This window comes from Notamacropus eugenii, chromosome 3, assembly GCF_028372415.1.
Source record: "Notamacropus eugenii isolate mMacEug1 chromosome 3, mMacEug1.pri_v2, whole genome shotgun sequence".
NCBI classification, from domain to species: domain Eukaryota; kingdom Metazoa; phylum Chordata; class Mammalia; order Diprotodontia; family Macropodidae; genus Notamacropus; species Notamacropus eugenii.
Window position 1 is genome coordinate 44,942,171 of NC_092874.1, and position 14,158 is coordinate 44,956,328.

At 39.7% G+C, this 14,158-nt stretch overlaps 1 protein-coding gene across 14 annotated transcripts in view; it reads right to left on the minus strand.

Annotated features, from left to right (window-relative positions):
- ULK4 (unc-51 like kinase 4) overlaps positions 1-14,158 on the minus strand; it is a 674,194-nt gene that overhangs the window by 547,415 nt on the left and 112,621 nt on the right. For 11 of the 14 annotated variants that reach the window (XM_072651430.1, XM_072651427.1, XM_072651429.1 and 8 more), the window contains exons 18-19: positions 8,807-8,914; positions 7,957-8,037 (exon numbers count right to left, since the gene is read on the minus strand). In XM_072651430.1, coding sequence (XP_072507531.1) covers positions 7,957-8,037; positions 8,807-8,914 — 189 coding nt within the window. The remainder of the gene's footprint in view (positions 1-7,956; positions 8,038-8,806; positions 8,915-14,158) is intronic. The other 3 variants (XM_072651425.1, XM_072651428.1, XM_072651426.1) reach the window with 1 other exon arrangement.

Sequence of the window (14,158 nt, forward strand, 5' to 3'; positions counted from 1 at the left end):
AATAAGAGAGATGCAAGTAAAGTATGAAAAGCAGGTCAACACCCTGCTAAAGCAGAACCAAAAAAATGCTGAAGAAAATAACACCTTGAAAAATAAGCTAACTCAATTGGCAAAAGAGGTTCAAAAAGCCAATGAGGAGAAGAATGCTTTAAAAAGCAGAATTAGCCAAATGAAAAAGGAGGTCCAAAAGCTCACTGAAGAAAATAGTACTTTAAAAATTAGAATGGAACAGATGGAGGCTAATGACTTTAGGAGAAACCAAGATATCACAAAACAAAACCAAAAGAATGAAAAAATGGAAGATAATGTGAAATATATCACTGGAAAAACAACTGACCTGGCAAACAGACCCAGGAGAGACAATTTAAAAATTATGGGACTACCTGAAAGCCATGATCAAAAAAAGAGCCTAGACATCATCTTTCATGAAATTATCAAGGAAAACTGCCCTGATGTTCTAGAACCAGAGGGCAAAATAAATATTGAAAGAATCCACTGATCCCCTCCTGAAAGAGATCCAAAAAGAGAAACTCCTAGGAACATTGTGGCCAAATTTCAGAGGTCCCAGGTCAAGGAGAAAATATTGCAAGCAGCTAGAAAGAAACAATTCAAGCAAAACTGAGTATAATACTTCAGAGGAAAAAAATAGTCTTTCAATGAAATAGAGGACTTTCAAGCATTCTTGATGAAAAGACCAGAGCTGAAAAGAAAATTTGACTTTCAAACACAAGAATGAAGAGAAGCATGAAAAGGTGAACAGCAAAGAGAAGTCATAAGGGACTTACTGAAGTTGAACTGTTTACATTCCTACATGGAAAGACAATATTTGTAACTCTTGAAACTTTTCAGTATCTGGGTAGTGGGTGGGATTACACACACACACATGCACATGCACACACACACAGAGACAGAATGCACAGAATGAATCGAAGAGGATGGGATCATATCTTAAAAAAATGAAATTAAGCAGTGAGAGAGAAATATATTGGGAGGAGAAAGGGAGAAATGGAATGGGGCAAATTATCTCTCATAAAAGAGGCAGGCAAAAGACTTTTTAGTGGAGGGAAAAAGAGGGGAGGTGAGAGAAAAACATGAAGTTTACTCTCATCACATTCCACTAAAGGAAGGAATAAAATGCACACTCATTTTGGTATGAAAACCTATCTTACAATACAGGAAAGTGGGGGAGAAGGGGATAGGCAGGGTGGGGGGGATGATGGAAGGGAGGGCAATGGGAGGAGGGAGCAATTAGAAGTCAACACTCTTGGGGAGGGACAGGATCCAAAGAGAGAATAGAAGCAATGGGGGGCAGGATAGGATGAAGGGAAATATAGTTAGTCTTACACACACGACTATCATGGAAGTCATTTGCAAAATTACACAGATATGGCCTATATTGAATTGCTTGCCTTCCCAATGGGGATGGGTGGGGAGGGAGGGATGAAGAGAAGTTGGAAGTCAAAGTTTTAGGAACAACTGTCGAGTACTGTTCTTGCTACTGGGAAATAAGAAATACAGGCAAGGGGGTATAGAAAGTTATCTGGCCCTACAGGTCAAAAGATAAGATGGGGACAAGGGAAGGGAGAGATGTTAGAAGACAGGGCAGATTGGCGATAGGGGCAATTAGAATTCTCGGTGTTTTGGGGTGGGGGAAGGGGAGAAATGGGGAGAAAATTTGGAACCCAAAATTTTGTGAAAATGAATGTTAAAAGTTAAATACATAAATTTAAAAAATAAAATAAAATAAAGTATATGCTACTGAGAAAGAGAGAGAGAGAGAGAGAGAACAGCAGAATAGAATAGATAACCCTGACATCCAATCAAATCTATACAAAAGATGAGTTTTTCATAAACCCACAGAGAGCAAAAACTAGCAGAAGGATTTATTATTTAATAAATAAACTTCTCTGTTGGACATTTAAAGATTTTTACAACATGGCTTCAATCTAACTTTTCAGTCTTAAGGCATCACAGAAGTATCGTGCAGGTTTAAGTGTAAATAGCTTTAACTAAAGCTTCAGTAGCTCAGATCTGCACAGACTGGTGGGAGGCCCTTCACGTTCCCTCTCATTGAGCCACACTGCTCAGCTTGCTAGTCTTCATGTGACCTTCCATAACTTGACCAGGTTGGCCCTTCTGCCTGGAATGCCCTCCCTCCTCACTCCCTACCCCGCCAGATCCTTAGTTTACTCTAAAGCTCAGCCCAAGCTCATACTTGTATATGAGGTTTATCTTGGCATCTGAACCTCTCAGCTCCTGGGGAAACCCCTACAACGTCACCTCATGTCTATTCTGGGCATGTTTGGTTTAATAGAGGGCCCCAGCCATCAAGCATGTGCACACATTGGCTGCCTACTGATGATCCAAGAACCAAAACGTCTGAAACTCCCCCTTTTCTCACCCCTCCCATCTTTGGGGGTTCCCTCCTAATGAGATCACTCCTCTTAACACCCTTTCCAACAGTGACTATACTTTCTCTCATTCTTCCAATTCCCTGTTCAAGATAAAGAAGGCAGACTTCTCCTTGCTCCCCAAGGCCACTTCCAGACTCTTCTCCCCACATCACTCAAAAACCCCTCCTTCTTTCAGGTTAAGACTCCCTAAATTTATCACCCCAATCCAAATCCCGTTGGCTATTATCTAATTGCCTCCAGACATTTCCTTCATTCCTCAATTAATTCAGCACCTGACACACAAGATTTCTCTCTCTCCATCTTCTGCCCTCATTCGAGGACCTACATATATCTTAACTATTTCTCAATGTACTCATTTCTCATGTCTCACCTTAGCTATATTCATAGAAGCTCATACTCTTGATCAGGGGTGGAGAACCTGCAGCCTTGAGTTCACATGTAGCGCTCCAGGTCCTTAAGTGTGGCCCTAAAGTGAAGTTTGCATTCAAAGGGCTGCACTTACCTAGAGGGCCAATTACCTCAAGGCTGCAAGTTCCCTACCCCCACTCTTCATCATACACACTACTCACAAGTGTTCCACTTTCATGTCTACAAATTCCTCTACACCATCCTAATCTTTTTTCATTCCATCTTTCCCAGTGCCTTACTACTCCTAGCCTCGTTCTGTTTTCATTGTGATCTCCCCTCAGTCTCCCCATAGTTCTCTCCCAGGCCATTATAAACCTGCACTGAGGCCCCAGGCTGGTCAGGTTTCCTTGCCCTCCTGTTTCTCCTCTTGACTTTCTGAACTTCCAAACCTTGTGCCTTCATCTCTCTCTCCCCTTCCCCCAACCCTTTCCCTGCTGTATGCTGTCTTCTCCCACGAAAACAAAAGCTCCTTGAGGGAACTGTCTTTCTCTTTGCTTGTATTTCTATCTCCAGCTCTTAGCCCTGGCCCTGGCACACAATACCCGCATAATAAATGGTTATTCCCTTCCTTTGCTTCTTTTCTTCCAGCACTGACCATACTCTCTCTTCCTTTCCTTATCTCTAGCCCTCGGTGACCAACTCAATTCCATACTAGCACCTATTATCAAAACTTGTGCTTTCTGGCTTTATCCCCAATCAGCTTCTGCCAGACCCCGGCCCTAAACTGCACCCAACTTCTGCCTCCTTCTCTCCTCTTCGTGTTTGAACAGAGTTCAGGAAATCACAGATTGGTCCCTCAATGCAGCAAGAAAAAGATTATATCCCTCCCTAGTTAATCAACTACCCCTTTACACGGCTGCCATTCCAACCCTTCTTCCATGTCATTGCTGCCCTGACCCCTCTTGGCTGACGATCTTTCCCCACAGTCCATTAAAAAAAAAATATGAAGGCCTTTTACCAGGAGCTCCCACGTTTTCTGTCCTCTTCATCTCTAGCATTCAGATAGATTCTCCCAGTTTCAGATAAAGATATGGTCCTTCTGGCACAAAGCCATTCCTCTACATCAACTCTTGATTCTAGGCCCTCTTATATTCCCCAGTAAATTGTCCCCACTATTACTGCCATTTTCTCTCTTATTTTCTGCCTCTCTCCATCTCCTGGCGACTTCCCTACTACCAACAAATACGGCCACATCATCTCCATTTTTGGAAAATCCTCACCTGATCCAACCTTCCCCCAAAGCTATAGTCCTTTATCTCTCCTTCCCTTTTCACTGAAACTCTTTGACAAAGCTACCTACACTAAGTACCTACATGTAGAGTCAGCTAGGGGGCACAGGGACCAAATAAAGTACTGGGCCTGGGGTCAGGAAGCCCTGAGTTCAAATCTAGCCTCAGATTTGACTGAACAAATCACTTCACTTCTGTCTACCTCGATTTCCTCAAATGTAAAATGAGGATACTATTAGTACCTACATCCCAGAGCTGTTGTGAGGATCAAACAAGATAATATTTGTGAAGCACCTAGTCCAATGTCTGGCACACAGTATGTGCTTAGTAAATATTTGCTTCCTTCCTGCCTTTGTCCTCCCTCTACTTTCACTGCTCTCCCATTCTCCTGATCTCATCACGTCCTGCATACTCTCTTCTCTCTATACTTGGTCAGTCTTCTCTCGGTTCTTCTCCTAAGGGTCTATCCACCCTTCCTCAATTTCCTCTGCTGGCTGTTCTTACCTGTCATACCCACTAACTCTGGGTGAACTACAAGCTCTGTCCTATGTCTTCCTTTCTTGTCCCTCCACACGATCTCGCTTGGTGATAAACAAATGAGTAAATGAGAAAAAGCATTTATTAATTGCTTACAAAGGAATCTCATCAGGTCCCATGTGTTTAATTATCACAACTATATAGATGATTTGCAGCAGATATAGATAGACCTACACACATTCACACACACACATTCACACACACACACACGCACACCCTCTAATCCTAGGCGCTCCCCTGGAATAAAGTCTTGTATCATCAACTACCTTTTGGATATATCAAACTGAATATTCCAAAAAATGTGACACAGAAGGAAAGAGGAACTTTATAACTCAAAAAAAAAAAAAAGGTACACAAGTCTAGAGGAGCGGAGAGGACAGGAGAGGACAGGAGAGGAGAGGAAAGAGATTAGGGAGGAATGGTTAAGAGAAAGGATAATAACAAGGGAAGGAATAGTTGCAATCAAAACAATCTTCCTGACCCTAAAGGCGAAATGCAAAAACAAAAGAAGAAAAGAACTGGAAACTAAAGCGGTGCCCACTGCTAAGAAAATGTCTGAACAACTCATGGTACATAAATATAAAAGGATATTATTACACTGTAAGAAATGATAAAAATTATTTCAGAAAATCCTGTTAAATATAAAATTATGCAGATTGAGCTCAAGAAAATCAGAAGGACAATTTATATAAGAATAACAACACATTAAAGACAAAGAACTTTGGAAGACTTAAGACCTCTGACCAATGAATGCAATAACCAACCAAAGGACGTACCCATCTCCTGACAGGGGTGACAGACCCAAGATGGAAGAAAAGACTTAAAGTTTTGGACAGTGCCATTGCTGATCTTATTTTCATTGTTACATTTACTTGTTACAGGGTTTTTTTTGTTTTGCTTTGCCCTCTGATGTTAAAGGATAGAGAGAGAGAAGGAGGGTTTGCCATAGTGATGCCAATATATATACATATATTTGCATATATGTATGGAAAGAGAAAAAAATTTCTAATGTACAGAAGAAAACAGGCAAATTTAGAAGGAAGTACAATCAAGCAGGGCAGTTTTGAAAACATATTAAACTTATGCACTTTTTTTAAAAAAGCAAACAGTATGAAATGAAGATCCCCAATTCCATATTCAACCCTTTCTTTTTTTCCAGTGAAATGCTCATTTTTCCCCAGTGTTTAAGATCCTAAGGATAAAATAAGCAAAGCTCCAACAGAAGCAACAGATATGTTGGTAATTGTTTTATCCTGATGAACATTTACTCTACAAAGACTCTATTACCTCATCTCCCCCTCCTGGAATCTCTAATAGGCTTCAAGGTTCAGCTCCAGGACCACCTTGAACACAAGATTTCCTGCTGATCCCTCAGTATCAAACTTCAATTACTTGGCACATGTTTTATGTTTATCATCTGTATATATTTTATTTCCCCCAAGGACTATTTCATTTTTGTCTTCATATTCCTAGCACTATGCACAATGTCTGCCATGTATAATAATTGTTTAATAAATAGCTACTGAATTACACAGAGGGATTCATGACCTCATAGGTTTAGAGTCAGAAAATACTTTAGAATTCATCAAGTCTAAACCCTTCAATTTACTCAGATGGAGAAGGAGGAGGAGAAGGAGAGGGAGCAACAGCAGCATTTATACCATGCCTATTATGGTCCAGGCACTGCGCTAAGGGCATTATGGATATTATCTGTGTGGGGATATGATCCCCACAACCACTCTGGGAGGTAGGTGCTGCTATTTTTCTCCATTTTACAGATGAAGGAACTGAGGTAGACAGGGGCTAAATGCCTTGCCCAAGGTCACACAGCCAGTAAATTTCTGAGGCCAGATTTGAACAGAGGTCTTCCTGAGTCCAGGACTGGCACCCTACCCACTGCACCCACTTGTCCATGGTCATATAGCTGCTAAACACAACAGAGAGAATTCCAACTCTGATTTGAGTTGTCTTTTCTACTGTGCCATGCTGCCTCACTACCAGAGCTTCCCTGCAGAGAGGAAAGCAGACATTCAGATATTTGTATATTCTATTTATGGTTCATAATTGGATCATGCTAACATAATAAACATGATGTTAAAACAATCAACTTTTATAGAACAAGAAAAATAAGATTCATTTGAATGAACAAAAGTTTTAGATTGTTAAAGAATAACAAGGGGAAGAATGGGAATGAATGGCACTTAGGACCACTAAACCTAAAAATATATCATAAAGCAGTAATCACCAAAATGACTTGGAAATGAAAGTAAATCAGCAGAGTAGACTACAAAAGCGAGGCCTAAAAGGAAACAAGCATAGCAGCACACTGTTTAATGAACTGAACTCTAGCAAGTACAGGGAGAAGGACTCCCTCCCTTTCATGCTCAGAAACACTGTAGACAACAGTGTATTAGAAAGTATACAGGGTTTCCCAAAAGTCTCAGCCCAGTTTTAAGATATTAAAGTTATTGAAGCCTAAATTTGCACTGAGACTTTTATTATGTTTCTTCCTTGAAAAATTTTGTTCATATCCACTAACCAATTATCTATTGGGAAATGACTCAATTATTTCTGTCAATTCTCTTTATCAATCTATTATTAGATTTTTATCTGAGATGTTTGTACCAAGAATTGTTCATAATCAACAAACCTTCTTATTGTTCAAATTATATTGATTTTGTAAAAAAAAAAAAAAAAAAGTTGTTTCATTTTATATAATCAAAATTTTCTGCTTTGTTTTTGTCCTTAATGGGACATCCTGTATTTAGAACAGACTCTTTTCACCATATAATCTAATAAGTGGTAAATGGATAAATGACCTAAATTAAAAAGTCACATCACAAACAAATTAACATAAAATAGAAGGAAGTCCCTTTAACAATTAGAGACAACTTGAGTCAGGAGGGTAATTCATAACCAAACAAGAAATTGAAGGGTACACAATAGATAAAAAAGAAAAATTTGATTACATAAATTGAATGGCTGTTTTTTACAAAATCAATATAATCTGGACAAATAAGATAAAACTTTAGACTGAGAACAATCCTTACTGCACATATCTCAGATAAAAATCTGATAGCTGAGCTATAATGGGAATTGACACAAATCTATAATTAGGAGCCATTTCCTACCAAATAATTGGTCAAAAGATATGATTTTCCAAGGAAGAAATACAATAAACAACAATGGGAAAAAATATCCTAAGTCACTAATGATAAAGGAAATGCAAATTAAATCAAGAATACAGTGTTGGAGGGGCTGGAGGAAGACAGGCAGTATGAAGCACAGTTGCTCATTAATTAACTGGTCAAAGCACACTGGAAAACAATTTGGAAGGATGTGAGAAAAGTTACAAAACCGTTTTGTACCCTTTGTCTTCCTGATCTTTCTTCTGGGCTTAAGACACAAAGAACAGCTCTAAAACACAAAAATGTCCACAGCAGCACTCTCTGTGGTAGCAGAAATTGGAAAACAAAGTGGGTGCCTAGCAATGAGAAAATGGGTGAAATAATCTATATATAGATTATATATATGATATATATGATGAAATATTGTTTTAAATGACACTATTAAGAATTAATTAAATTAATATTAATAAATTAATTTAATTATAATTAATTAGATATATGAATATATATCTAATTAATTAATATTAATAAATTAAACAAGAAATAAACTATTAATAATATGGTGATATTGATATAATATCAATCATTAAGAAGTGATAACATTAAGAATAATAAAATAACAAATGCAAAAAAATCCAAAGCAACTTCAGGAGGTTTACATTAATTAGATGCAAAACCTTGAATGTTCTGGCAGAGCTAGAGTAACACAACGACAATATTATAAACCAAAATACCACCAAGGCACATCAGGATTCAGGTTAAATAAGTGTCAGTCCCAAAGGCAGACAGAACATATTAGCAGCGTCTTCTCTCACAGGAGGGAATCCAAGATGGCAGCGTCTAGAGCATATGGTGGGGCTTTCAGGTCGTCAGTTCCAATATTTAACCTGAGAATGTCCCATACTTAAAGTGATAGCACTAGGGAGTCTCTCAGTCAGCACGTGTCTTGAAGGGTAACCTTCCCAGTCAGGCTCCCTAGGCATGCTCTGAGGGCACAAAGCCAAAACATTTTCATAGAGTAATTATTACTCTACTAAAAAAAAATCAGGACATTTTACCCAGAGTTATAAAGTTAATCAGGCACTCTTACCTGACTAGCTACGAGGTAGATGAGCTCCCCAAGAGTCGGTAAAAGGCACTGTTTCAATTTGCTGTTCCTGAAGTTTTCCCTGATTAGTTCAGTTAAGAGAGTAACTGCCTGAGGAGAGGAAAAAGTAAACAGAATATGTTATCACATTTGCTCTAGCCTTCAATCCATGCATAAAAGGTAACTCACTCTGCGTGGTTTGCCTTCTCTTTTGTGAACTAATTTAAAAGCAAAGCCAGGACAGGTGCCATACTCTAGAATGAAATGTAAATGCATCTGTGTGGGAAAAATTATCTAGTGAAATGATGCACTGTTTTCCCATGGTATTCTCTTATCACCAAAGCTAAAGCATTCAGCAATGGTAGCACCAACAGTGCTCCAAGTTCCTTCAGTTTCCCAAAGTTCAGGAGCCACCATCACATCGGGCACTGAATCACCTGGAGCAGAGGTCTCGGGGGACATGCTCCACAACACCAGCGCTGCAAGCAGAACTTGGGGCCTGTTCATTGACAGGTTCTTCTACATCGTAAATTCTGACTATTCAATACTCTGCCTCCCTATGCTAACAAAGTCCACTTCACCTTCCTAGTTCCCAATTAACCCTCACTGACAACAACTATATGCCCCTATCTACTCATCATCAAGTATTACTTTATACCTACTATGTGCCAAAGCAGTGGAAAGGGCTCAGAATACAAAGATACAATACAATCCTTAAATGCACAGAGATTATGTGGGAACGGAGAAGACAGAAGGTATATGTGTGCGTGTATATATATATGTGTGTATATATATATATATATGCGTGTGTGTATGTATGTATATATGTATAGAGAATAAAGGGAATAAATACAAAAAAATGCAAATTAAGTATAAGGCCATTTGGGAGGGAAGCAATTAGCTGCTGTGAGGATCAGGAAAAGACTTCAGATAGCAGATTTGACCTATGTCTTGGAGATAAAGGGGAATTCTGGTGGGTGAAGGTGATGAGAGAAGGCACCCCCAGCTTAGAGGACAACCTGTACAAGAGCATAGACTCAAGAAATGTTTTACAAAGGAACAGAGCGAAGGCTAGTTTGACTGAATCACAGAACACAGGAGAGGGAACAATGGCCAAAAAGGCTGGAAAAATAGGTTGAGACCAGGTTGTTAAGGGCATTAAAAGCTAGACAGGACCTGGTATCTCATCCCAGAAAGAAAGCTCCAGGAGTTGGGCCAGTGAGGGAGTCACCTGGTCAGATCTTTGCTTAACCCCTTTGGTCCTCCCTACTTTGAAGTAGGGAAAGACTCAAGGAAGGAAGGCCAATTGGGAAACTTGTAATAATGCCGGTGAGAGGTATTCAGAGGATGAACTAAAGTGGGAGCTGGCTAAGCAGAGAAGAGGGGTCAGATTTGAGAGAGAGCGCAGAGGTGGAAATGGCCAGGGTTGTCCACAGATTGAATATGTGGGGTGAGAGAGAGAGCATGAAGTCAAAGGTAGCTCCTGCATTACAAGGCTGGGAGATGGGAAGGTTGATGGTGCCTTCTAGAGAAATAAACAAGTTTGGAAGAAAGGAAGTTCTGTGGGGAAGAAAATGAGTTCAATTTCAGATACAATGAGTTTGAGATGTGCCCAGGAGATCCAATATGAACTGTTTAAAACATAACAGTGGGCATGAATAAGCAGCAGCACATTACTCACAAGCACTTATACTGGGGAAGCAGAGTAAAGAATAGCACTTTAGAGATGCCTATCTAAAGAAGCAGACAGGTCAGCCAGGTAAAGAGAACAAGGCATAGACTGATGGACACATGCAAGGCCAAGAGATGGAGCGAAGGCTGGCAGCACCCAGGGAAAATGGATGAGGACAAGGACAGCTCTTCCTTGTGCCTCTGCATCCCCAGACTATGCCTTACACACAGCAGACACCTAACAAAAGCATACAAAATTAAGCTGAATTGAATTAGGTAGATATCCTGTGAAAGACTTATGGGGAGACCCGGACAGAAGTGACAAAGAACATTACAGCATGGAGAGGTTGCAAACATCTTTCTTGAAGACCTCACTGAGACATCTAACAACAGAAGGGTGGCTACAAAGCCTTTTCCAAGTGGTAAAATTACTCTGGAGAAGTCAAAACCAAGAAACAATTCAAAGAATGCACACACAGAAATATTTTAAAGGAACTTTTGTCCCATGCAGGCTTTTTCTTTTCTGTCCCTCATATTTCTGCAAATGAGTTCATTGATATTTATTTATGTAATGTTGCCGTATCCTATGCAATGCTAGGTAACACAAGTTTGAACACAACAATACAAGACTACACAATTACACAGAGAAGCAGCATGACTTAGTGGTTAAAAAGCTGACCTCAGAAGCACAAAGCTGTGGGTTCACCTGCCCCGGACACCTACTGGCTAAAATACCCTGGGCCACTCCTTTCATCTCTCGATGACCCCTAACCTCATTCTAAGATCAGAAGTTGCAGGGTAGTTGTAGATCTGCTTTGGTAGAGGAAATTTCCTCACAGAGAGCTCCCTAAACTGATGAAATCCTAGTTTTAGACAATGCAAAAAATGCAGAATGAAAAAGAAAAAGTCTTAATAGAAATCACAGATTCCTGTCATTAATAATAAACTTTAAAATGACTTTATACCAACAGTGAATTCAGCTCTGTATAAAATGTAGACATTATCAGAAACCATCCTCAGAGTCAATGTGAAATCCTTCAACCTTGAACAGAAGAACAAGAACATCAGGGTACTTAGGGGAACTCCTCAAAGAATTCACTAACGGAAAGATATCTCCTAACAACGATTGTTTAAAAATTCTGTGTATTGCATAGACTGCTGCTCAAACCTCCAATATAATTCAAATTAAAGAAAATATACAAATTAATGCCCAGGGATACAATAAACTTTTCTTGGGAAAAACTTATTTCTTGCCAAACAAATTATTTAATTCTTTTCCAAGAGCCTGAGGATAGTATGCACTTAAATGTCTTACTAATATTTTTATTAGACCTGTACTTTCATTGGCATAGAGAACTACCAATGAGAAAGCTCTTTCTACTCTTGTGTACATCAACTACTCTGCAAGAAACAGTCTTAGAAAACCATCCAGGTCAATAAGAAGCTATGATGTTTCCAATGGCACACAGCTAGCATGTACCAGATGTAGGATTTGAAACCAGGTCCTCCAGACTCCAAGTTGACTCTGGGTCCTCTCTATCAAGCTCTCTCTCTCTACAATTAAATGATTTTGAAAAATTGTATTCAAACATCTTTAAAGATCACAAAGTGTGGGGCACAGCCAAGATGGTGGAGTAGAAAGATGCATAATACTCTAGCGCTTCCCCCACAGCCCACAAAATACCTGTAAAAAATGACTCTCAATAATTCTAGAGCAGCAGAAGCCACAGAACAACAGTGAAAGAGGTTTTCAGTCAAAGGTAACCTGGAAGGCCAACAGGAAAGGTCTAAAGGTCTATCTCACAGGACCCTAAGTAGAGCGGAGCCCAGCCCTGGCCTCGTGGCACTGGAACGAACAGGACCTGAACAGACCTCCAGGATGGAATTCCCAGCAGGGAGGGTCCCAGATCCCTCAATCCACAAGCAACAAAGAAAACTCCAAAGGTCAATGTGGGAGGGCTTTCCCAGTGGGGCGAGAGGGGAATGGGGTTCCCACAGCACTGGCCCCCAGGCAGTGGCAGCAGCAGGAGGTGGGCAGCTACTGTGGCCCAGGAAGCAGCCTGGGTCCATTGTCTAGGCAGCTCAGTCTAAAGCCTCTGGCAGAATTGAGCAGCTGATCTGAATCTCAGCCTTGTACTGGGGAGAGGTGAAGCATTAGGACACTCCTCTCGACAAATGATTCAGAAGTCAAGTAACTGGCTGGGAAAATGCCCAAAAAAGGGGAAAAAAATAAGACCATAGAAGGTTACTTTCTTGGTGAACAGGTGTCTCCTTCCATCCTTTCAGATGAGGAAGAACAAGGCATACTATCAGAGGAAGGCAAGGCCTCTGCCTCCAGTACCCCCAAAATGAATATGAAATGGGCTCAGGCCACTGAAGAGCTTGAAAAACATGTCAGCAGCCTGCTGAAGGAGAACAAAAAAAAAAAATGCTGAGGAAAATAACACCTTTAAAAAGAGGTTAACTCAATTGGAAAAAGAGGTCCAACAAGCCAATGAGGAGAAAGAGGCTTTAAAAAGCAGAATTAGCCAAATGGAAAACAAGGTTCAAAAGCTCACTGAACAAAATAGTTCTTTAAAAGAGATAATCCAGTTCAGGTAAGCTAATTACTATGAAATAAACCAAGCAGTAAGAAAACAAAACCAAAAGTTTGAAAATAAATTTGAAAAAAGTTTGAAACATCTCATAGGAAAAACAACTCACCTGGAAAATAGATCCAGGAGACACAATTTAAAAACTATGAGACTACCTGAAAGCCATGATCAAAAAAATAGTCTGGACATTATCTTCCATGAAACTATCAAGGAAAACTGCCCTGATATTCTAGAACCAGAGGGCAAAATAAATATTGAAAGAATCCACTGATCATCTCCTGAAAGAGACCCGAACAGAGAAACTCCTAGTAATATTGTGGCCAAATTTCAGAGTTGCCAGGTCAAGGAGAAAATACTGCAAGCAGCTAGAAAGAGACAATTAGGATAACACAGGATCTGGCAGCTTCTATATTAAGGATCAAAGAGCTTGGAATATGATATTCCAGAAGTCAAAGGAACTGGGATTAAAACCAATTATCACCTACCCAGCAAAACTGAGTATAATACTTCAAGGGAATAAATGGTCATTCGATGATATAGAGGACTTTCAAGCATTCATGATGAAAAGACCAGACTGAATAGAAAGTTTGGCTTTAAAACACAAGAATCAAGAGAAGCATGAAAAGGTAAACAGGAAATAGATATCATAAAAGACTTTCTAAAGCTCAACTCTTTACATTCCTACATGGAAAGATAATATTTGCAACTTTTGAGACTTTTCTCAGTATTTGGGTAGGTAGGGGGATTATACACACACACACACACACACACACACACACACACACACACACACACACACACACACACATAGACAGAGAGTACAGGTTGAGTTGAATCAGAAGAGATGATATTCATAAAAAAATAATAAAATAAAAATTAAGGAGTAAGGGAAGAAAATACTGGGAGGAGAAAGGGAGAAATGGAATGGGGCAAGCTATAATTCATAAAAGAGATAAGAAAAATTCTGTTCAGTGGAGGAGAAAAGGGAGAAGATGAGAGGGGAAAAGTGAAGCTTACTCTCTTCACATATGGCTTAAGGAGGGAATAACATGCTCACTAAATTTGGTATGAAAATCTATCTTACACTACA